Source organism: Lampris incognitus, chromosome 5 (assembly GCF_029633865.1).
Source record: "Lampris incognitus isolate fLamInc1 chromosome 5, fLamInc1.hap2, whole genome shotgun sequence".
Lineage (NCBI taxonomy): Eukaryota > Metazoa > Chordata > Actinopteri > Lampriformes > Lampridae > Lampris > Lampris incognitus.
In genome coordinates, this window is record NC_079215.1 from 15,277,432 (window position 1) to 15,301,881 (window position 24,450).

At 43.9% G+C, this 24,450-nt stretch overlaps 1 protein-coding gene across 1 annotated transcript in view; it reads left to right on the plus strand.

The window, feature by feature from the left end:
* Positions 1-17,493, plus strand: part of inpp4b (inositol polyphosphate-4-phosphatase type II B) — a 221,129-nt gene extending 203,636 nt beyond the window's left edge. Inside the window, exons 17-22 of the mRNA XM_056279773.1 lie at positions 2,379-2,505; positions 3,969-4,109; positions 4,595-4,692; positions 6,610-6,722; positions 8,314-8,468; positions 17,097-17,493. Of these exons, the coding sequence (XP_056135748.1) occupies positions 2,379-2,505; positions 3,969-4,109; positions 4,595-4,692; positions 6,610-6,722; positions 8,314-8,468; positions 17,097-17,229 (767 nt within the window). The 3' untranslated portion in view covers positions 17,230-17,493. The remainder of the gene's footprint in view (positions 1-2,378; positions 2,506-3,968; positions 4,110-4,594; positions 4,693-6,609; positions 6,723-8,313; positions 8,469-17,096) is intronic.
* Positions 17,494-24,450: the final 6,957 nt, after the last annotated feature.

The following is a 24,450-nucleotide window of genomic DNA, read 5'->3' on the forward strand; positions in this document are numbered from 1 at the left end:
ATCAAAGATGCTCAGAATCATCTGAAATGCCGAGAAAAGTGGTTTTTAGCCATTTTTAGAAAAATTCATATTTTGCATAATTATGCATAATTTTAATTTTCTGGGATTTTTCCCTTACTCTCTGAGACAATACCTACCACCTCCAAAAAGAATTAGGATCATAAATGCTTTAGTTTTCGGTCCCGCTATCTACACTAACTAATACACACACACACATTATGAAAATATATGAGTAGATTAATTATGCATAATTTTAATTTTCTGCTATTTTTATAGGTGCCCCTGATCATCCCCAATAACCTCCAAAAAGAATCAAGGCCCCAAGTGCTTTAGTTTGGCCGTTTATAGACTCTCACACAGACACACACCACACACCAGACACACATTGTGAAAATACAGGAGTAGATATATATATACATAGTGATTTAATTAAATTCTTTACGAGACAGTGCAAGCCTGTTTACGAGACAGTGCAAGCCTGTTTCATGCCATAAACAATCATCAGCTGTCAGTAAAGTTTAAAGTTTAACTTTTTTGAGGACCTCTTTATTAGTTTGATAGATGCCAGCTTTAGTTTAGTTAATGTTTAATGTGTTTGATTTGGAATATTGAAAAAGATACCTACTTTAATTTTGTATTTGAACTGTATTGAACCTGATATAGTGAAAGGGCACTATTTATTTTATTTTATTTTCTGTTTAACAATAACTAAATATTTCGAGTTGCAGCTTTGTCTTGTTTGATTATTCATCTAAAGGTTATCCATCTCATGGGATTGGGTATAATCAGGGAACCCACGCTAAGATTAGTGTAAACTGGCTTATAGTGAGAGAACCTAAGGCCCTGCCCTCTATAGCCATGGGGTAAAAGGGGCTACATAAAATAGAAAATAAAAGTTTTAAAAAAAAGTTAAAGTAACTTTATTGACAGCTGATGATTGCTTATGGCATGAAACAGGCTTGTACTGTCTCACAAATAATTTACTTTAATCACTGGATTATTTTGCTCCTTATTTGTTGAGCACTTTCCCTAACATTAAGTGTTTCTCTTAACAAAGTTTTATATATATAGGACTCTTAATATCATTCACTATCCATTTAACCACAACTCAACTCAACTCAATAAATTGTAAATAATTACAATCATTCAGAGGCTACTGCTGCAGTTTTTAATCCTTTATCCCACTCATTAACCAAAAAGATTTAAGTAAACTGTTCCATGATATTAGTGTTGAAAGAATACCAACCGCAGACAGACAGATAGCTAGATAGATAGCTAGATAGATAGCTAGATAGATAGATAGATAGATAGATAGATAGATAGATAGATAGATAGATAGATAGATAGATAGATAGATAGATAGATAGATAGATAGATAGATAGATAGATAGATAGATAGATAGATAGATAGATAGATAGATAGATAGATAGATAGATAGACCGATAGACCGATAGATAGATAGACCGATAGATAGATAGACCGATAGACAGACCGATAGGCAGGCAGGCAGGCAGGCAGGCAGGCAGGCAGGCAGGCAGGCAGGCAGGATGGATGGATGGATGGATGGATGGATGGATGGATGGATGGATGGATGGATGGATGGATGGATGGATGGATGGATGGATGGATGGATAGATAGATAGATAGATAGATAGATAGATAGATAGATAGATAGATAGATAGATAGATAGATAGATAGATAGATAGATAGATAGATAGATAGATACTCTTCCCTCAGTCGGGTATATTATTATCCTGCTCCTACAGTCACTTTCGTACAGTCAGTACAGACTTGCAACACATATTTGACATAACAGAAACAAATGTTTGACATAACAGAAGTAAATATTTGACATAACAGAAACAGTATGGAATGCTCTTAACAGGACCCACAGTACAGTCTAACCAAAAGCTGTTCCAGCTTCACTACATGTTAGTTTATGGCGTAAATAGTGTAGCAAGACATTCCCAAGCGTGTTCTAAATTTGAAATCACAAAAGAGTCACAATTTTGAAAATCTTTTTTTTTTTGTCCTCAAATGCAATGAAAAGTGCAAACTTCCAATATAATATTTGTTCACAGTGTTACATGAACAAATGTCTTATTCACATGTTGTATTATTGCACATTTTTTTTCCATCTATGTACTTACGTTTTTGGTTTTGTTTTGTTTTTTTATGAACACATACACAAGTTTGTAGATGGTTTCTTCCACTACTCACCTGACAGAAACCAGCCGGCATAACGTTGGGATGAACTGGTATACTAACATCAGAATGGCTGTCAACTGTATACGTCTGGCATCACTGAACTGTGAGGAGGGAGGAACAGGAATTCGGTTATTACTCACGCTCGTATGTGGCTTTATTTATGTATAGGTGAGGAGATTGGTATGCTGGAAGATATGGAGGTCGGTATCTCGGACCTGCACAGAGTCACGTTCAAGATTACAGAAGCGAAGACAGATGACCTCAGCGACCTCCAGCCCTTAGTCTGCGGCAGACGGTGAGATGTGGTTACTTCCTCCTGTGTTAAAGGCCTTGCCTTGTGATTTCTGATTTCATGGCAGCCTGTGTGAGAGAGTAAAGGAGACGGGGGATAATAACTCTCCAATTTATTTATTTATTCCCCCCTTTTTTTCTCCCTAATTATATTCGGCCAATTATCCCACTCTTCCGAGCCATCCCAGTCGCTGCGCCACCCCCTCTGCCGATCCGGGGAGGGCTGCAGACTACCACATGCCTCCTCCAATACATGTGGAGTCACCAGCCTCTTCTTTTCACCTGACAGTGAGGAGTTTCATCAGGGGGACGTAGCATGTTGGAGGATCACCCCCCCCCCCCGAGCAGGCGCCCCGACCGACCAGAGGAGGCGCTAGTGCAGCGACCAGGACACATCCGGCTTCCCGCCCGCAGACACCGGCCAATTGTGTCTGTAGGGACGCTCAACCAAGCCGGAGGTAACACAGGGATTCGAACCTGCGATCCCTGTGTTGGTAGGCAATGGAATAAACCGCCGTGCCACCCGGACGCCCCCTCCCCACTTGCCCTATTTGTGCTCAGATGAAGAGAGAGTAGATCTTGTGATAACATGAATAAACATCTTTGGGACTGTGAGTTCAGAGTCGAGTGACCTGACAGAGTGTGTGCCACGCATGATTCGATGGAAGGTGCAAGTGCTTTAAATTGTTTAAACAGGGAGTCCAGCTGGACCCGCTTCAAAAACCTTTGCTCTAGTAGAGCTCAAAGGAGCTGAGCCATGTGTGTTACTGAACTGTGCTGCCAGTAGCGCTTGTGTAGCAACGTAACATAACAAACTATGTTTGTTTATTTGTATGGGCCTTAACCACAGTGAACAATCTGAGGGCTTGAAAAAAACAGGTCGCTACAGTAAACAACAATAGACGACAGCCTTTACTGTAAAACCCTCGATTTGGGTAAGGAACACCCCCTCAGAAACGAACGTTTTCAGGGGAGAAAAAAATGGCAGAAACCTTAAGAAAAGCATCAGAGGAGGAATCCCTCTCCCAGGACAGATAGGCATATAATAGCTACATGCCCACAATCTAAAATCCTGCTTCAGTATGCTGGTGCCCAAAATTCGTAAAGCCGCCCCCCCCCCCCGCTTTTAACCCAATCACCCGCTGCTTGGGTTGCCCCACACAAACATCACCGCACTGGGGTTCAGTCACAGGTCCGTCTCCTGCGTCGCCTCCGTCTTGGGTGTGTGTCACAGTGTCTCTGTGTGTTGTGTTGCATCAGAAGCATCTGTTAAATGAATACATGTAATCCCGCCCCTTGTGGCTTGCACTGGCTTGTCTGAAGGGTCAAATTGTACACTTAACTTCCCCCAACATATCAAATTGTGCAACTTTGCAGTATATGAAACCTCTGTATACCTTCTTCTTTTTTTTTTGCCTTCTCTCGCCTTGCCTTTTCTCTCTGACTTTGCTTCCATTCACATTTCAGGGACCATTACACTGTAGAAGTGCCATTACCTCGGCTGGCGTTCCATACTCTGCCGGAAGAGATCAGAGAGGGCAAGCCTTTACAAGTGTTTCCGGTGCTATTTAACGTCGGGATCAATGAACAGCAAACCATAGCCGAGAGGTACTGCAACACCTCTTCAGGTTCACGTCGTCAACTAATACATAATTCCTCAAACTCAGGTGTAAATTGATGCAACAAAAAAAAGAAAACTCTTAGATTCTTAGCAACTGAGAAAGAACTGCACAAAAGTAACTGTTTGCTCGTTTTTACCAATGCAAAGCACATAAATGTGGAAATATGTAAATATATTTGATAACAATCATGCATAATTACAGTTCACAAATTCACAACATAAGTGGCACATTAAAGAAAGCTCTAATGGAGTCTATTCCCCAAGCTGGAGTTGTGGATCACATTTACTGAGATTTGATTTGCTTGCATTTATAACTTTGAAATGTTTTCTCTTGACCAGGAGTGTAACTGACCTTTCAGTATTTCCTTATGCATTTCGCTTCAGTCATTTTTTTAAATACTTTTCACTGAATACACTTTTTACATAGCACCTCAGCGATGCCATAACAGCTGCTCTCTTATCATCTGGGCAGGTTCGGAGACATCTCCTTGCAGGAGAGAATAAATCAGAGGAACTTTGAGATTTTAGAAGCTTACTACAAATTGCTGAGCGAAAAGGTGCCCGTGGAATGTAAGTCCATGCTATTGAATTATGTTGCATTAGACTCAAAACCGTCCTGCAAATCGTGTCTGGAGACGGAGATGTCGGGAGCCGCTGGTCTGCAATAAGAAAGGACCAAAAGGCAGGAGGTACTGAGGGGTCACAGCCTTCAGCAGTTTATCAGTATCTCCTGCTGTTTTAGCATGAATCCCAGCGGTCTGGTTTGGCTTAAACGTGACATAAGGCATGCCGTTCATATGGATGAGGGACCGTATAAGGGTTGACTGTAAAACGGTGTGTAGAAATAACCCTTAACATCTTCTTCAGTGTATCAGGTTTACCATATGGGATGAGGTTGAACTCGCTAGAAAAACTTGCACAACATCAGGATAATAGCCGCTTGAGGGAAAGTCCACAGAGTTGACTTTCGTGCACTTTCCTATAACTTTGAAGCCGTTACATTACATTTTCCTATACGGCATCATGATCCATAGATGTGGGTACATCCTGTCCTTGCTTTGTGTACTGCTGGCCCTGATTTGAAACTTGTTTCGAACGCTGGCAAAACAAAACTGATGATACTTTCAACGTCACAAAGAAAAAAAAAGCTACTGATCCTCCAATCTATTATAATGCTTCAGGGCAATATCACTGAGTATTTCTTCAAACAAATACCTTCAGAATTTACTGGATGTATCTCTCTCCATCTCTCTCGCTCTCTCTTCATCTCGCTCCATCTCTTGCTCTCTCGCTCTCTCCCCGTCTCCATCTCTCTCGCTCTCTTTTAAACGTCACATTCAGCAACTTTTGAAAAGGGAAATTGAAGATGAATCCGGATTGATGTTTCGGAAATAGGTTGTGATTCGTCTTCAAGACAAAAAGGACGCATGGCTCCTGCTTTGACGTCGGCACTAGGAGAGGATGACCCTCTACATACGCGTGCAGCTCTAAAATGCTCGCATGCGTTGGAGGCTATCTGGTGTAGAGTATTGAGGCTAACGATAAATTGTGAAGCCCTTATTCACTGTTGTTCTTTGTGTAACGGGGTTGGCTGGTCTGAAAGGTAGACCTGTAAACTCAGTCACTGGCATACCTTGTTGGATGAAGCCGGTCTCGTTCTTCTCCCTCCTTACTTATTCAACGACCTTCATCGCAATCATTCTTGAAATTACCGCTTGTGCTCCCAGGAGTTAGCTGTATTTTCTGTTCTTGCTGCACAATCTGAATTAGGAAAGAGGGCTTTTTAGTTTGTCGCTCCCCCGGCTCGGGCTGTTTTAATCACAGGTACCTCATCTCTCTCGGCGCTGTAAATCTATTTTAAGAAGGGTTGATTTGCACACGCGGCACGGTGGCGCAGTGGTTAGCACGGTCGCCTCACAGCAAGAAGGTCCTGAGTTCGAGCCTCGGGGTAGTCGAACCTTGGTGGGTCATCCCGGGTCGTCCTCTGTGTGGAGTTTGCATGTGCTCCCCGTGTCTGCGTGGGTTTCCTGCGGGGGCTCCGGTTTCCTCCCACAGTCCAGAGACATGTAGGTCAGGTGAATTGGCCATACTAAATTGTCCCTAGGTATGAATGTGCGGGTGTGGGTGTGTGTGTTGGCCCTGTGATGACCTGGTAATCTATCCTGGGTGTCTCCCCACCTGCCGCCCAATGGCTGCTGGGATAGGCTCCAGCATCCCCGTAACCCTGAGAGCAGGATAAGCGGTTCGGGTAATGGATGGATGGATGATTTGCATACAAGGGAAGATGTAGTTAGTGGCTCAAGCTCTTGTCTGCAAATACAGCAGCTGCCATACATCAGCAAGGGAGACCGCAGAAATGCAATTCTCTATCATTAAAGTTTGGATAATCATACAATAGATGAAACAAGGCTGACATGCAATTTTTTTTTTTAAATGGCCAAACAAAATGAGAAAATGGCAGTGAATTTTTGCTTTGTCTCTGAACAGGTCTACCCAGCTTTCAGACACATACCGACTTGAAGGAATTACTTGAAACCCTGGGCCAGAATGTAATAACAAAGAAGAGGAAGAACGTGGAGATACTGTGGCTCGCTGGAACGGTGAGGCCCACCCGAACGCATCCCTGAAAGAAATGCATTCATCTTATGTGTTTATAGCATCGCGCAGTTAATGGACAACAATAACTTCACAGTTCACTGCTCACACCTCGGTTTGTCAAGCGAAATAAAGTAATTTTTGGCAGTCTTGAAATATGGATGAGTCTCGGGAACTTGGTCGACAGCACTGAAATGAGAAACAAGCGTTTGCCCTTGGATAAGATGGAGCGGTTTGGGAAAAGTGATATTGACATGGCTCGTTCACCTGTTATTCAACATCCTTTAGGCTTGCCTCGCATGTGACCATACATGACTGCCAATAGACATGTGTACAGTCAAACACACACATAGACACACACATAGACACGCACACACACACATTTTCACACCACCTGCTTAGCAAAATTAATTTCTTGTCATTTCCTCCATCTCGCCACACACAACATGTCGTTTTCACACTTCATGCAACATCTTACCAGGACATTGTGATAATTGTGATGAGACTGGGAAACAAATCACAACTGTGTGATCAGAAGGTAGGTTATCCTACAGTATTTACAGGAAGTATCATGGAGAGCTGAAGGAATCAATTTGAAAAAGACAAGATCAAATATTTTGTTTGATCTTGTCAATTTATTGTTGATAATGATCATGTATTATCATTATTATTATCATTTCTGTTATTATTACACTGGACAACAAATTTTTTCAAACTTTTTGCTCCCTGAAAAAAAAAATTAGAGATTACAGTCGACAATGGTGCAGTGGTTAGCGCGGTCGCCTCACAGCAAGAAGGTCCTGGGTTCGGGCCCTGGAATAGTCCAACCTTGGGGGTCGTCCTCTGTGTGGAGTTTGCATGTTCTCCCGGTGTCTGCGTGGGTTTCCTCCGGGTGCTCCGGTTTCCTCCCACAGTCCAAAGACATGTAGGTCAGGTGAATCGGCCATACTAAATTGCCCCTAGGTATGAATGTGTGTATACTATGTGTGTGTGTGTGTGTGTGTGTGTGTGTGGGCGTGGGCTCTGTGTGATGGCCTGGCGGCCTGTCCAGAGTGTCTCCCCGCCTGCCGCCCAATGTATGCTGGGATAGGCTCCAGCATCCCCGTGACCTTGAGAGCAGGATAAGCGGTTCGGATAATGGATGGATGGATGATAGACAATGTCAGGCCTAACACAAAACTATCACAAAATAGGTTAAAAATCACAAAAATGGGTTATATCCACAAAACAGTATGCGATGGGAAAATTGTAAGGTGAGTTTTGTGATCAGCAGCCCAAAATCCATAAAATACACCCAAAAGTCGTTGCTGGGCAGAGGGACGTCTGGAGCGCCCTACTTAGCTTGCTGCCACCGCGACCCGACCCCGGAGAAGCGGCTGATGATGAATGATGAATGAACACCCAAAAGTGTTCAGGGAGCAAAATCTTGGTTGTCCAGTGTAATTGTTATTATTAATAATAATGGAAAGTGTCAATGGAAAGAAGAAGTGGAGTTGGTCCCCGGGCGCGGCAGCTGCCCACCGCTCAACAATGCAGAGAACATAATGTCAAATAAAGTGGCTTTCATTTCATTTTATAACAACCTGTCCTCTCCAGATCTGCCGAAGATTGAATGGTATCAGGTTCACCAGTTGTAAAAGTGCCAAAGATCGGACGTCCATGTCTGTCACCTTAGAGCAGTGTGCCCTGCTGCGTGATGAACACCAGCTCAGCAAGGATTATTTTATCCGCGCCCTGGACTGTATGCGGAGGTAAGGTCCAAAACAAAACGCACCGCCATACATAATGTGGGTGTAGGTTATTGTTTAAGCAAATCACAAAGAAATGCCACGTTGAACCAAATCGTAGCCGGAGATGTTCAGCGAGAGGTCAACTTGTGGGACGGGGATGTGGTGTGTGTGCTTAAAGTGACAACCTGCATCCACAAAACTTGTATGTGAACAAGATCAGACACGTTGCACCTTCGCCTCCCAAGCTATGCCCTCATCAACATCCTCACACCCTCCCTTCACCGCCGCTATGTTTCCCACACACGGCAGTAGCCATCATAGAAGCCCGCGCCACACGTATTTACTCACCCAAGCACTACAGGGACACGCGGCAGCCTTTCATTTTGAAAACACGAGGCAGAATCAAAAGAGAATGTTGTTACACTTCATGTGTTTAGGTTTCTTCCGGATGACTGGTTTTACAGCCGTTGGTTTCATTTCGACGTCTGGAGAAAAAAAAACACTTCACGGTTCCTCGTTGGGCTGCAGCAGTACTGCTTCAGTGGGTCTTGAAGTAGCACGTCGGGCTTCTAGGATGATTACATGTACATCTGTGGCACCACACCCGTTCCAAAAATACACTTCTTCACTATTGTCTTGTTTTGTTTTTTGTGTTCACGGTTTTGCAAATCAGACACAGTAAGACCACGTTGGACTCTAAGGTTTACAGTTGGTTTCCACAGGACGCGGGGTAAATAGTGGATATCTGACACGAGGAAGGAAACGTTGCTCGTGAAATAATAAATCCGAGAGGAAGGAAATGTTTCATGGAACAAAGTCGATTGTTGACCAGGACAGCTTTCCATGGACATTCTCACAGTTCGCTGTGACCATCAGAGATCTCCTCCCCTCCGACAAACAACACTCCCCATTTACAAGAACTGAATCCTGTTCAGATCAGATTCTCGTAACAGCACAAGCAGTTTCATTTGTTGGTATTGACAAGGGCTGTAAGTCTAATAGAAGTTACAGGGATCTGTCTCAGGCTTAACACTTTTTAAGAGGAAAAAAATCTTGTTGGTGCAGTGTTTGGGGTAAAAAGAAGATCATCACTGGGGTAACATTAGTTCACATTGGGGCTATTTAGGCCAAGCTTGTGAAGATGTGAGGAGATTTTTCTCCCTTTTTTTGGGGCTGTGGGGGACACTCATGTTGTTGGTAGTTATAGCTTGGCCCTTAGACGGTATTGAGAATTCTCACGAGCATTTTCTCAACGTGAGGGCACCTATGAAAGAGAGATGGAGGTTTTTTTTTAGATACTTTATTGATCCCTGTGGGGAAATTGTGCTCTGCATTTAACCCATCCTAGCTGTGCAGCTAGGAGTGGTGGGCAGCCGCCGTGCAGCGCCCAGGGACCAACTCCAGTTCTTCTTGCCACGTCTCAGTCAGGGACACGGACAGGAGTACTAACCGTAACATGCATGTCTTTTTGATGGCGGGGAACCTGGAAAAACCCCACCTCATACACGGGGAGAACATGCAAACTCCACACAGAGGACGACCTGGGATGAACCCCAAGGTTGGTCGACCCCGAGGTTCAAACCCAGGGCCTTCTCGCTGTGATGTGACGGTGCTAACCACTGCGCCACCGTGCCGCCCAATGCTGCTGACATTGGTAACACTGTGGTTCAGTGGTTAACACTGCCGCTTCACAGCAGCAGGGTTTCATCGGCATCCCTCGGTGTTAGCAGGCTCTCCTCATCTACTTGTGGGTCTCCTCATTGTTCTCTGGTTTCCCGCTGTCCAGAAACATGTGTCAGGTGAACTGGAAACTCCAAATTGCCAATAGCTCAAAATGGCATGTGAGCAATTGTGGGTGTGGACTCTGCCATAGACTCCTACGAAAATCTGAACCCTGAAAGTTGGTTAATTCATCAGTCACAGGATGTATCACTAATTGCATTCGCATGTTTTGGAAGAAGTACTACATGCAGAATGGAAGAAGTCGGCTTGTTTGGATGAATAAGGACGAAGAACACTGACAGACCCGATAAACTCAGCAGAGTTGGTTTAGCTGAATATTGGCATGCCCCACAGGACTGAGAAGCTATTCAATAACAGCCTTGCTAGGAATTAAATAATTCAAAATCCAGTTGTCTATGAGCCATACTCAGTTATGCCACTATCTATAAAAGCTGTGCTTTTATGTTGTCAGTAAAAATATTGAGATTTTCAGCGGTTCTTGCCTCTTGCAGTGAATATACCCCATCTGTGGATTTGTTGTGCTGTTCTTCTTTGACTGCACTTCTTTGTCCTCTTTCTTCTCCTACCATTACTGATTCAGGCAAAAGCTCCTTTGCCCCTTAAACTCATCTCAGGATATAATATTGCTCAAACGCCTTGCGATTCAGATGCAAGCCTTCAACCCAACGATTTAATCCGCTTTGCATTTCCGGCGATTCTGAAACTGACGTTTTAGAGACTGTCAATATCTAAATAGAAAAATACACGTATATTCAGCATTCACTTTGTTATATAAAGCAAGTAACTGTAAATCTAATATGTGCAACATGTTGCACATTTATATGTTCATATTCAGAATGCAGGTGGAGTCTCGTAAAAAAAGGACAGTCTTCTGCACCACTCCCATGGTGCTGAGTACTGCGAGGAAGGCATTTTTAAATACTGAACCAGGTGGAGTTTGAAAGATTTACATTCGAATTCATCACATCTGAATATGGAAAGATTAAAATGTTCTCCCTGAGGAAAATAATACTTTAAAGCAAGTGTTCCAAAGTAAATACTTATGTAAACATAATGTCATTGCTTCCACTTCCACTACCGTGGGCGGCACGGTGGCTCAGTGGTTAGCGCTGTCACCTCACAGCAAGATGGCCCTGGGTTTGAACCCCGGGGTTGTCTGACCTTGGGAGTCATCCCAGGTCGTCCTCTGTGTGGAGTTTGCATGTTCTCCCTGTGTCTGCAGTGGGTTTTCCCCGGACGCTGCGGTTTCCCCCACCATCAGAAAGACATGCATGTTAGGGTTAATACTCCTGTCTGTGCCCCTGACCGAGGCATGGCAAGACGAACTGGAGTTGGTCCCCGGGTGCTGCACGGCGGCTGCCCACTGCTCCTAGCTACACAGCTAGGATGGGTTACATGCAGAGAAGAAGTTCCCCACAGGGATTAATAAAGTATATCCATCCATTGTGGTTAGATATAACGGAAATAAATAAATAAAACTCAAATACACATGAGCATCAAACTGCATGCTTCATACCTTCATCCTCTGCCCACAATTCATTTCATACACAGCTTACAATAATCTTGTTTGAATGGGTTTTTTCTTACACCTTTGCTCTCATCTTCTAATCCTTGTCTGTCTGTCGTTGCATCCCCGTCTGCTTCCTCCATGGCAGCCTTTATAGGCAGAGTCTGTACTAATCTAAATGTGGAAGTGAGCTCTATGGCGACACCTTTACTTTTAGCCTCTATGGGCTCTCGCTGTAAGTGATAAGCCTGCACTGAGAGTCCCACTTACAGCAGACAGCCTCCTCTGTGTACTAACGCCGCAGTGTTTCTATCTGTGTCTGTTCTTGTGGTGTTCTGCTTCACGCCCTGGCGGGTGACCCCTGCAGTCGGCTGACCCAGGGAGACGTTGGGCAGTGGGATGACCCCGAGGCGGGCACCGTGGCGGAGAATAAACCAGCGTCCCGCCACTTTTACCCTATTGCTCTGCTGCTTGTTAGCTCTCACTTACTGGTTGTGTGGCTCATTTTAAGTCTTGTTTTTCTGCTTGCAAAATACCAATAAACTTCAGACAATGCTATATACACACTCACTCTTTTTTTCCTGTCTTTGGTGATTATTACTTTGCAAGCCTGGGTGGTGTCATCCAGTTCATTTTGTTGTGTGGTCGATTTGGTCAAATATGTTGATTAAAGACAAGTGGCTTCATGTGTTTTATTGACCTCAAGATTAAGAGCATTAATCCCTGTTCAACTGTTGAGGATTTTGAGAAAACTGATTTAGGGTAATTGGTCTTATGTAACACAACAGTTAAGAAATATTAACAGCTTCCCAGTTGAATGTGACTCTTTAGCTAGAAAATATCAGTTAAGTCCTGCATACCTTATTTAGCACCTTTAGAAAGGATTATCAGTATTGCATGCATACATAAAGGCTCAGTACCATTGATTCCCACACACTTGGTGTTAAAACCAATCTTTATTTTACCGAGAGCATTCAACCCCCTTGACATTTCTGCATGTGTTGAAGTTTTGCGGCCTAAATTCAAAGTGGTTATAATCCTCTTTAGGCTCTTAGTCAGCCATTTGATCAAAGCTGTTCTTGAGTGATTGCTCAGTTTGCTCAGACAGACAGCTCCAGGAGGTGTCTGGTTAGTTCATATTTTTTTCCCCATTTCCTGATGATAAAACCTATTGTGCTCTTGTGAATCTCCAAAACTTGCCTTATGGTAATCGCAGCTGGATCCTTTCTTCTAAACCACTTCCGATCAGTTGGCCACAGGTGGCTGTCGCAGAGGCATCTCAAGGACATTTAGATGAATCTCAAGGCGCCCTAACTTCACCTGGAGGAGCACTGCAAAAGGGTTGAATTCTTTATAGACCTAAACACAATCAGTACATATTTCAAACTATTTTGTGGAAGAAAATTGTAGTTATATAACATATTTACCATGTTCAATGGCAAAAAGCCTTAATGCAACGTTTCCCAATCCAGTCCTCAAGGAACCCCTATCCTGCAGATTTTCATTGTAACCCTGCATAGGTAGCCTTGTTTGTACTTACTCAACCAATCATCTCACAGCACTTAATTATGCAAGGTGTGCAACATCTGACATAATTCATTGCTGATTGGTTGAATAACTACAAACAGGTACCTATTCAAGGTTGCAAAGAAAATCTGCAGGATAGGGGGTCCTTGAGGACCGGGTTGGGAAACACTGCCTTAATGAGTCCATTGTGAAATCAGGCCGTAATGCCACAACAAGTCTACTTAAAGCCCTGGACTTGCAAGTCATTGCAAACAAGCAAGTTTTTGGGGATGTCCAATAGAAGGTTGGAGATAAAATTAAAGTAACGCCCAGCAATTTTTTCCCCTAAAGGATCATTCTCTTTTAAACAGTATACAGTGAGGCAGTGCAGTCTTATATAGAAGACCAACATAGACATATGTGCTAACATCCCGAGAAGACTTGAGATCATCCGCAAATGAATTGTGTTGAAATGGATGATATGCAAGCCAGGTCATTATTTTCCTCAAGTGTCGATTTCTGATTCACAATAATCTTACAAAGTCCCGAATGGAGTTTTTCATTATGAACTGTTATTCTGGGTATTATGGGTAAAACTGTTGCTTCATTTGCATTAAACTCATTGCATATCAAATTGTAATTATTCTGTATGTAAAGAAACAGAAGAAACTTGGAATTCATCTTGATCTAAATGTCTTATTTTGAACTGGATGTCTTAAGGATGACTCCTTAAAAATGTATTCAAAGAAAAGTTTTGAAGTACATACATAATCTCACGTTAGACCTCACTTCACTATGCTATTATGTCCAACGGCTTGCTCTTTCATCACTATTGTTATTTACGCCATAAGCAGTTAAAGACCAAAACACAGCAGAACATTATGACCCCATTTACACTTGGTTTTAAAATGTGTTTTTTGCGATCGGATCACAAGTGGACAGCGCTAAATACAAGTGTAAACGACCACCAAAACGTTTTGTGAACCGGTTACTCAAACCACTTGCCGAGGTGGTCTGGGACGCATTTGACCACATAGCTTTTGTAGCGTAAACGCTAATGCAGGGGTGGGCAATCTTATCCATAAAGGGCCGGTGTGGGTGCAGGTTTTCATTCCAACCAAGCAGATACACACCTGATCCCACGAATCACCCAGAAGTCTTTGCTGAGGAACTTGATTAGGAGACACAGGCGTGTAACTGCTTGGTTAGAACAAAAACCTGCACCCACACCGGCCCTTTCTGGATAAGATTGCCCACCCCTGCGCTAATGCGTCCTGATGCGTCCCCGACAAGGATGTAACAGGAAATCATCTTCTTCAGAGTAACAAAATCTGATCACAAGTAGTCAGCAGGACACATTTGGAGACCCATGATCGACACAGGTGTAAATGGCGATGTGTCTCGCTGTCCACTTGGGGTCCGATCGGCCAAAATGCATTTTTAAAATCAAGTGTAAACAGGGTCTACAATGTCCCCCACAAATTACTGCCTGACTTAACCCATAACAAATTATAACCTGACTCTCTTATCCAATTTATTTTTTAAGGTAAAATGCAACTTTCCCCCGAGATCTTAATCCAGTCATGGGGGACAAAAATGTTAACCTTGACCAGATGCATGCACAGATTTTACGATTCTCAAATCTTGTGAGACTTGGTGTAAGTCTAGGTGCAAGGGAAGTGCAGTTGCGCATGTTCAAATCAGGTGATGTTTTCCTTTGCTGTCCTGTCCTGTGGCATTCCCTGAAATAACTGGACCATAATTTAGATACTTTTACCTTGTGAATATTGAGATACAGTAATATTGAGATAAGATGGCAGTGGAGTGTGCTTTAAGTGTTATCAATTATAGCAGAAAATATAAGAGGGTGTAAACGAATGCTCCAAGACACAAAATGGATGGATGGGGTGAATTGCATGTGCTTACCAAATTTTAAGACTCTAGCTGTGTAATGCAGAGAACCAGGCATTGTTATTCTTAATATTGTCATTGCTGTTGTGATTGTTATTTTGGAAATGCCAGCGCTCATGTGTCGGGATGCATCTTTCTTCCAAGTTTCATCAAAATCTGGGGGTGTCTGAGATTACTACGTATATGATGGACAGACGACCAGACAGATGGAGACTGATCCATACTTCCCCCATCCATATTATGGGGGACGAATATGAGGCTTTTTTATTCTTTTATTTCAGCTGAAGCAAGCTAACCAAGAATTTACCCATTATTCTTAAAACACTCTGCAGACGGAAAGCTACACATTTAAATATGCATTCAAACACACACACACACACACACACACACACACACACACACACACACACACACACACACACACACACACACACACACACACACACACACACACACACACACACATGCAATGCATACAGAAGAGGTGCCAAGCACAACTTTGTTAACTGTGACGGGATAAGGTCACCCTCTTTAGGGCCAATACAGTTATTTTCTCTTTTCTAGATTTTCTGTCACAAGGTGAGAACCCCGACCCTCAGGCTCCGGCCCCGCATAACCCGGATCTGTGTCTGTTATGACTGACGCATTAACAGAAACTGACACACTGTTGCACCCTTAGATATTTGACTTACCAAGTTTCCAATCCCGAATGAACGAGAGCGACAAGGGTGGCCTGCCTCTGGCAGCGATGCAGTCGTATTCAAGAGAGAGAGAGAGGGGGGGAGGGAGGGAGGGAGGGAGGGCGATAGCAAGCGAGTCAAACCCGTTTACTGCCGCTACTTCTACTGCACAGCCGCAGGTTTAACCAACTAAGAGAGGGGCCATCACCTGAAAGAGTACATTTTCCTGTTGGCCTTGATTAAAAATAATAATAATGATGATGATAGGGTGTTCAGGTAGCGTAGCGGTCTATTCCATTGCCTGCCAGCACGGGGATCACCGGTTCGAATCCTCGTGTTACCTCCAGCTTGGTCGGGCATCCCTACAGGCACAACTGGTCGTGTTTGCGGGTGGGAAGCCGCCGGATGTCGGTATGTGTCCTGGTCACTGCACTAGCGCCTCCTCTGTTCAGTCGGGGCATCTGTTCGGGACTGGGGGAAATAGGGGACTGGGGGGAATAGCGCGATCCTCACACGCGCTACGTCCCCCTGGTGAAACTCCTCACTGTCAGGTGAGAAGAAGCAGCTGGCGACTCCACATGTATCGGAGGATGCTATGTGGTAGTCTGCAGCCCTCCCCGGATCGGCAGAGGGCACGGAGCAGTGACGGAATGGCTTGGAAAATAGAGTAATTGGCCGAGTACAATTGGGAAGAAAAAGGGGGTAAATAATAATAATAATAATAATAGAACTTGAGAAATTACTAGAGAATACTGCATGTTATAGCTCTGCAGCTGCCCATGCTGGAGATGATCAACCACAGCTCCACTGTTATAACAGCACATAGCTGGACAAATAGGGACCAGCCAACTCCAACTTGCATCTCTCTTCTCTAGATCCTCACTAATGCGTCCACTTTCTTCAGGGGTACGCCGCTGTAACACAAAGCTGCCTTACTTCATGCCTTACAAATAAAGCACACGGCAGGGTAGACTATACGGTTGAAGATCTCACCACCAGTATCAAAATGTGCTGTGATAATCTTTAGTTTCTCGTAGCTCATCGTTCAGTCCAATATGTGTTCCAAGATAAATAAAAAAAAAAGTGACGGAAATATCCCGCTTGGAGAACTAATTATATCCAATGTAGAGACAAAATACAGCACAGGTACATATATTTTTTTTTGTGAAATTCCCATTTAAAGATTTGAGTTCATAAGACATACATCATTTTGAACAGTGTCTCACATTTGCTTTTTGTTTCCCTTTTTTCTTGTCTCCTCGCTCCTCCCTCCCTCCCTCCCTCGCCTCATTTGATCATCAGAGAAGGATGTCGGATTGAGAACGTACAAAAGAATATTAGGTGCAGGAAATATGCCTTCAACATGTTGCAGCTGATGACCTTTCCAAAGTGCTACCGACCACCAGAAGGGACCTATGGGAAAGTTGACTCTTGAGGAAGAAAATACATGTAAAACCAGTGACTCCATATCATCACCAAATAAATACAGTGGCTGAGGAGCCAGAGTCAGGATGTAAAATTATGTACCTTGCACATACATGACTGGTGAAATATATTGTTTTAAGTATATTATGCTGGATATTTTATTATAGCTGCTTTTTTAGTTGCTCTGTGCATATTGGTGCGTGTCTGTGTGTGTGTACACTCCAACGATTGTAACTGAACTAAGAGATGGATTTGCCAAACATGTTACCATATAAAGCGAATGCACTTTCAGTATTTGCCTCATTTATACATCACAACTGAAGCAATGAAAACCAATACGACTGTAAAGTTTCAAGTCTGGCTGAAATTGCCCCTGTATGTCTGTGTGTGTAGAGTTTGCTCACGGCCTCAGACTGTCCAGTCAGTGTTACTGTGCTTAAACAAATCTCTCCTATCTAAGAAATACAAGAGACTCTGTCATGACATGAAGATATGTGATCCCATTACGGCAACAGTTATTTTGGGTGAGGAACTGCCCAGACCATTGTAAATGTCATACTCACCACTGTAACTGTATAGCTGGTTGAAATTTTAGCCACAGGAGACATTATACACCATGTTTGTTAAAATGGACCAGCTGTTGATGCATAGGAAATGTAAATTTCAAGCAGCAAATTTTGTGGTATTTCCTTTTAAAAAGTTAACCACAGTAATATCGGCTCATCTCCATTCAGCTGTACGCTGATGAGCCGAAGCTATGACCACCTGCATAATATGCGGTTTGTCCTCCGTGTGCTGCCAAAACAGCACCGACCCACCAAAGCATGGACTCTGCAAGACCCCTGAAGGGTATCTGGTGGTATCTGGCACCAAAATATTAGCAGCAGATCCTTCAAGTCCTGTAAGTTGTGAGGTGGAACCGCGATGGATTGCACTTGTTGGTCCAGCAAATCCCTCAGATGTTCAATCGGATTGAGATCTGGAGAATTTGGAGGCCAGCACAACACCTTGAACACCTCATCGTGTTCCTCAAATCATTCCTGAACAATGTGTGCAGTGTGGCAGGTCACATTATCCTGCTGGAAGAGGCCACTGCCATCATACCATTGCCATCAAGTGGTGTACCTGGTCTGCAACGAAGTTTGGGTAGGTGGCACATATCAATTTGACGTCCATATGAGTGGCCGGACCCAGGGTTTCCCAGCAGAACATTGCCAAGAGCGTCACACTTCCTCCAACGGCTCTGGGTCTTCCCACAGTGCATCTTGGTGTCATCGCTTCCCCAGGTAAACGACACACACATACACGGCCATCCACATGATCTAAAAAGAAAATGGGACTCGCTGGACCAGGCGACCTTCTTCCATTGCTGCAAGGTCCAGTTCTGATGCTGGCGTGCCCATTGTAGGTGCTTATGATGATGGGCAGGGGTCATCATGAACGCTCTGACCGGTCTGCAGCTATGCAGCCGCACGGGCAGCAGGGTGCAATGCACTGTGTTGTGACCTATTCCTCCCGTAAACATCATTAAAATGTACTGAGTTGTGCCACAGTAGACCTTCTGTTGGTTCGGACCAGACCGGATAGCATTTGTTGCCCTCGTGCATCGATGAGCCTTGGGCACCCAACACCCTGTCGCCAGTTAGTGCCTCCTCGGACCACTGTCGGTAGGTTCTCACCACTGCTGACCAGGAGCACCCCACAAGCCTTGCAGTTTCAGAGATGCTCTGTCTGACCTATTCATCTGGCCATAACAATTTAGCCCTTGTCAGAGTCGCTCTGGTCTTTACGCCTGTCCATTTCTCCTCCGTCCAACACGTTGTCTACAAGACCTGGTTGTGTGCTTACCATCTAATCTACCCAGAACTGGACATGTACCCTTGTTTGGAGATGAGCAACGTCATGCAGTTCACCTCATGCTTCGGCTTATCAGTGTGTAGTTCCTTTTTGCACAACACTTTGTTTTTACAGTCCAAGAGAACCATCTAATGTATAGTTCAAAACTAGAAAATAATGACAAATGACCTATTGTTTTTATTGTAAGGAAAATTTAATTTGTTCAAACTGCATGTTTATTCTGTTGCATTATACGGCGCAAATGTATTGCTGATATCAATGATACTTGTTTGACATGGTGTCGTGGCAGTTGTTTAATTCCACTCTGACATCACATGAGGAACGAGACAAAAATCTCTTGCAGTATTGTCACATGATTTTAATATGTTCAATGAACAGATGCATTCAAGCCCAGGTGTTTGAATGCGCGCCGATCAATACAGCACAGTCTCCCTTATAGGGCAGTTGTCTGTTCTTCCCCTCCTTATCTCATGTCTTCCAGCTCTCATCCACCAAGGCCACTTCTGAAATTAGTGTGTGCACACTTGCTCCACTCAGTCATGCTGAAAGATTAAAAGTAAGCAAACATCAAATATGAATTGCCCTCACAACCCCCCCCCCTTTTTGATTAATCAACAACAGTACTTCTACTACTTCCGGCTGCTTCCGTTAAGGGTCGCCACAGCAGATCCGTTTCCATTTCTTCCTGTCCTCTGCATCCTCCTCTGTCACACCAGCCACTTGCATGTCCTCCGTCACCACATCCATAAGCCTCCTCTTTGCCCCCCCTCTTTTCCTCTTTCCTGACAGCTCCATATCCGGCGTAGATCCGCATATTTGATTTGGCAAAGATTTTATGCTGGATGCCCTTCCTGACGCAACCCTCCCCATTTATCCGGGCTTGGGACCGGCACTGAGAATGCACCGGCTTGTGCATCCTCGGTGGCTGTGTTTTCCAGTCAACAACAAATCGCCTAAATAAATCATCAAAGAAAGCATAACAGTGGTTCTACATCCTGGGGAAGTCTCAATCTTCCCATGTCCTCTCGAATCAAACATCTCACTTCACTCTTGACTAGAAATGAGTAAAAGACTCGAGAAGTTCCTTACACTAATCTGAGCAGACACGTCGCAAGGAAAAACCCCAGTGTTGACATTTGGGAAAAACAGTCCCCAGTAGCATCAAACAATGAATAAATGATGAAACAATAAATGAGAGATACAACACACATGTGGATTGGTTACAAATTAACTAACTAAGCATTAACATAAGGAAAGGAAACGAAACCAATAACTCTAAATGAAGGACAGGATCTTGGGGAACTACCCTATTAAATGGAGTGACTGTAGACACTTGCTGGAAATCCTTATCATCACGATTATATGGTGGAACCCAGGGATCGGGAACATGTTGAGCTTGTACAGTATCAAGTACAGTCTTAATACAGAAGTCATGAAGCATCCACAGTCTGTGTGAACGGTCTGTCCCAACGTGGGCGTGGTAGTCCGAGTCTGTTTCAGTCAAACGAAAGCTGCATCAGCAGCCTCTGTCTACGTCGCGTTGTCAGTGGAGCCTCCACACACACAGAAGAGTCACACATCCACATGTAGTCACATGTAACCACAGATCCGCTGTCTACAGTAGCCTGTCATCCTCAAGAAAGTGCTCTGAAATGGGCTTCTATATGCTTACATGGGTGGGTATTGTATTCCTTCTCCCCTTGTCCCCCACATGTGGTCTTGTGAACACTGAGTGACCCACGGCCCTAAATCCTCCCACTGGGTGTCATCTATTTTAACCAAAGGCACATGTGGCGTCGAGTTATACACCCATTGGAGCTGAGTCACGGTGGGGGTCGGCACAACCGTCAGTGCTAACATATGATCACATCCCATCACTAGTCATAAGATCACTTTCTTTTCCTTGCCCGAACCAAACTTTCTCAAATCCCTCATCAACTCCTTCAATTACATTGGCTGTGACATGCAAATCACAATCTTCCATGAACGTGTGCTGTGATGACATGCGAGTACGTGCAGTTATTTAATTCCACTCTGACATCACATGAGGAACGAGACCAAAATCTCTTGCAGTATTGTCACACGATTTTAATATGTTCAATGAACAGATGCATTCAAGCCCAGGTGCTTGAATGCGCGCCGATCAATACAGCACAGTCTCCCTTATAGGGCAGTTGTCTGTTCTTCCCCTCCTTATCTCATGTCTTCCAGCTCTCGTCCACCAAGCCCGCTTCTGAAATTAGTGTGTGCACACTTGCTACACTCAGTGAGTCTCCCATACAGCCAGCAGGTAACATCCATCCATCCATCCATTATCTGAACCGCTTATCCTGCTCTCAGGGTCGCGGGGATGCTGGAGCCTATCTTAGCAGTCATTGGGCGGCAGGCAGGGAGACACCCTGGACAGGCCGACAGGCCATCACAGGGCCCACACACACACACACACGCACACATTCATACCTAGGGACGATTTAGTACGGCCGATTCCCCTGACCTGTCTCTGGACTATGGGAGGAAACCGGAGCACCCGGAGGAAACCCACGCAGACACGGGGAGAACATGCTAACTCCACACAGAGGACGACCCGGGACGACCCACCAAGGTTGGACTATCCCGGGGCTCGAACCCAGGACCTTCTTGCTGTGAGGCGACCGCGCTAACCATTGCGCCACTGTGCCGCCAACAGTTAACAATAGGCCCTTATTTGGAAACCTGGAGAAGACACTTTATAAGACTACCTTTGTTCTACTACACATGGACGTTAAGCATCTATCTAAGCAATGTAAGGTCATGGTGAAAGATTAAAAGTAAGCAAACATCAAATATGAATTGCCCTCACACATGGATAGTCATATGTGATAAAATTTCTGCACTGAATTGGAAGTGTTATGGCACACAGTATGATTTAATAAACAGAATGCAAGCAGGGTTGGCACTGAGTCACTTAATCCTTTTCACAGGAGCAATAATTGAATAGTCTATATTACAAATTTGATCTTGGATCACCTCATGCACTGTCCAGAATCGTATAGTGTCCATAGGCTCTTACCACTGCCATCTGAAACACACTGGCCTGTGGTCCAACAGAAGCTAACAAAAGCCTTCGCACTTTGCTTTTTGTCAAGAAATCCAACTTCAACTAGCACCACAGGACATATATGTAAACACCCCCATGTGCACCACACAGACATCGAAGCCCGGGCTTTAACTCAGCACTGTTGGATCACCTTTTGCAAACACCCAGTATATACTGATTGCCTGCCTGGTGTGTGCCTGAGTCTATACATACATATATAAGATAGGCAACACCTAACCAGGGAGAGGGAGCTAACAAGGTGGCAATGGAGAAAACCTAGCCCTCCTTCATGAGCAAGACAACTTTCACAGATGTGCCCAAGTTCCATCCATCCATCCATTATCCAAACCGCTTATCCTGCTCTCAGGGTCGCGGGGGGGGGGGGGGGGAATTGATGTCCTTGTTCGAGAGGTGCAGAGTTGCCAAGTGCACATACAACAGACATTAACACCAATTCCAATGAGATGAGACAACATGCAAACATGATTTGACAGGCTACCATTTAACGTTGTCTTCATTCTCACCGGTGTCTTTCTCGCTTTCCTGCACGTTCTATGAACACAGCAGGTTACCTTAAACAGTTGTGACCACAGATCAATTAGCCTAGGCAATCAGTTTGTCCTTTCAGGTAGAATGGGGCTAATTGAAATTTTGAAATCCCTGTCACCATGTTGTTTTCTATGTGTAATGATGCATATCGACTGTTTTATGTTGGAAGACAATGACACACATGCAGATTTTTTGTTTTGTGATTAAAAATGTTTAGGACAGTAGTCATTAGGTAAATTATTCGCAACATAACATACACAAAGGTGTTGCGTGTGTGTTTTTTGGACAAGTTTATGCTTAGTGCACCTTAGTCAAGTCAAGTCAATTTTATTTGTATAGCCCAATACCACAAATTACAAATTTGCCTCAGTGGGCTTAACAGCAACACAACATCCTGTCCTTAGACCCTCTCATCGGATAAGGAACAACTCCCTAAAAATAAAAAAAAACCTTTAACAGGGAGAAAAAATAGGAAGAAACCTCAGGGAGAGCAAGAGGAGGGAGCTCTCTCCCAAGACAGATAATGTGCAATTTACACAATACAATACTGAAAGAGGATAAAAAGAATTATAATGGACTTGTAAAATATATGAAGAATATGATGTGCAGGATGCCAAGCAGTGTCCAGACACCATCGGAACAGTCCAGGACCCAAGCCACGCGACCAGCATCATCATGTAAGAAGAAAAAAAAATGATGTGGATTTATAAAAAGAAAATATGATGAGGGGAATGGCAGGCAGCGTCCAAGTGGCGACCACCATCACCACGGAGACCTGGGAGGAGAACCGACTGCACATGCACACAAGGGAGACTCACATGACACCATTCACACATAGAAAAAGAGAAAGGAGAAGACATCATTCAGAGAGAGAGAAAAGACATGTGAGAGAAGAGATCAGTTTTCAATAGTCATTAGTCATAACCAATTAAGTCATCAATTAGTCAGTCATCTATATGCTATAATCTCGTCGGCAGAACAGTGTTTGGTAGATTCACTGAGACAGAAAACCGACCCACCATGCAGTACAGGTTGTGAAGCACTCAACTTAAAGGCAACTAATTGTAAACTAAGGCAAAAAGATGAGTTTTAAGTTTGGATTTAAAGGACTCAACAGACTCCGATTGTCTGATGGCAGCAGGCAGGTTATTCCACAAAAATGGAGCCCGATGGGAAAAGGCCCTGCCACCAGCTGACCTCTTTTTAACTTTGGGTACACACAGGAGCCCTGTATTTTGAGAGTGAAAAGCTCGAGATAAAATGTACGGTTTAAGGAGATCAGACAGGTAATATGGGACAAGCCCATTTAGGATTTTATAAGTCAGCAGAAGCACCTTGTATTCTGATCTAACATGGATAAGAAGCCAATGAAGGGAGGCAAGAATTGGTGTAATATGGAAAAATTTCCTGGATTTAGTTAGGATTCTAGCAGCAGCATTCTGAACCATCTGAAGACTTTTCATACTAGCATGTGGCAGACCTGAAAACAGAACATTGCAGTAATCAAGTCTGGATGAAACAAATGCATGTATTAGAGTCTCTGTGTCAGCCATGGAGAGAAAAGACCGAGTTTAGCTATGTTGCGTAAGTGAAAAAAGGCAGTTTTGGTGATTTCTTTAATGTGTTTATCAAAGGAAAGGCTGGGCTCAAACGTAGCACCAAGATTTTTGGCTGCCACATTTTGTGACACCACAGAGTTGTCGATTGTTATCGTTACTTGATCAAACTGGTGTCTGTGTCTAGCAGGGC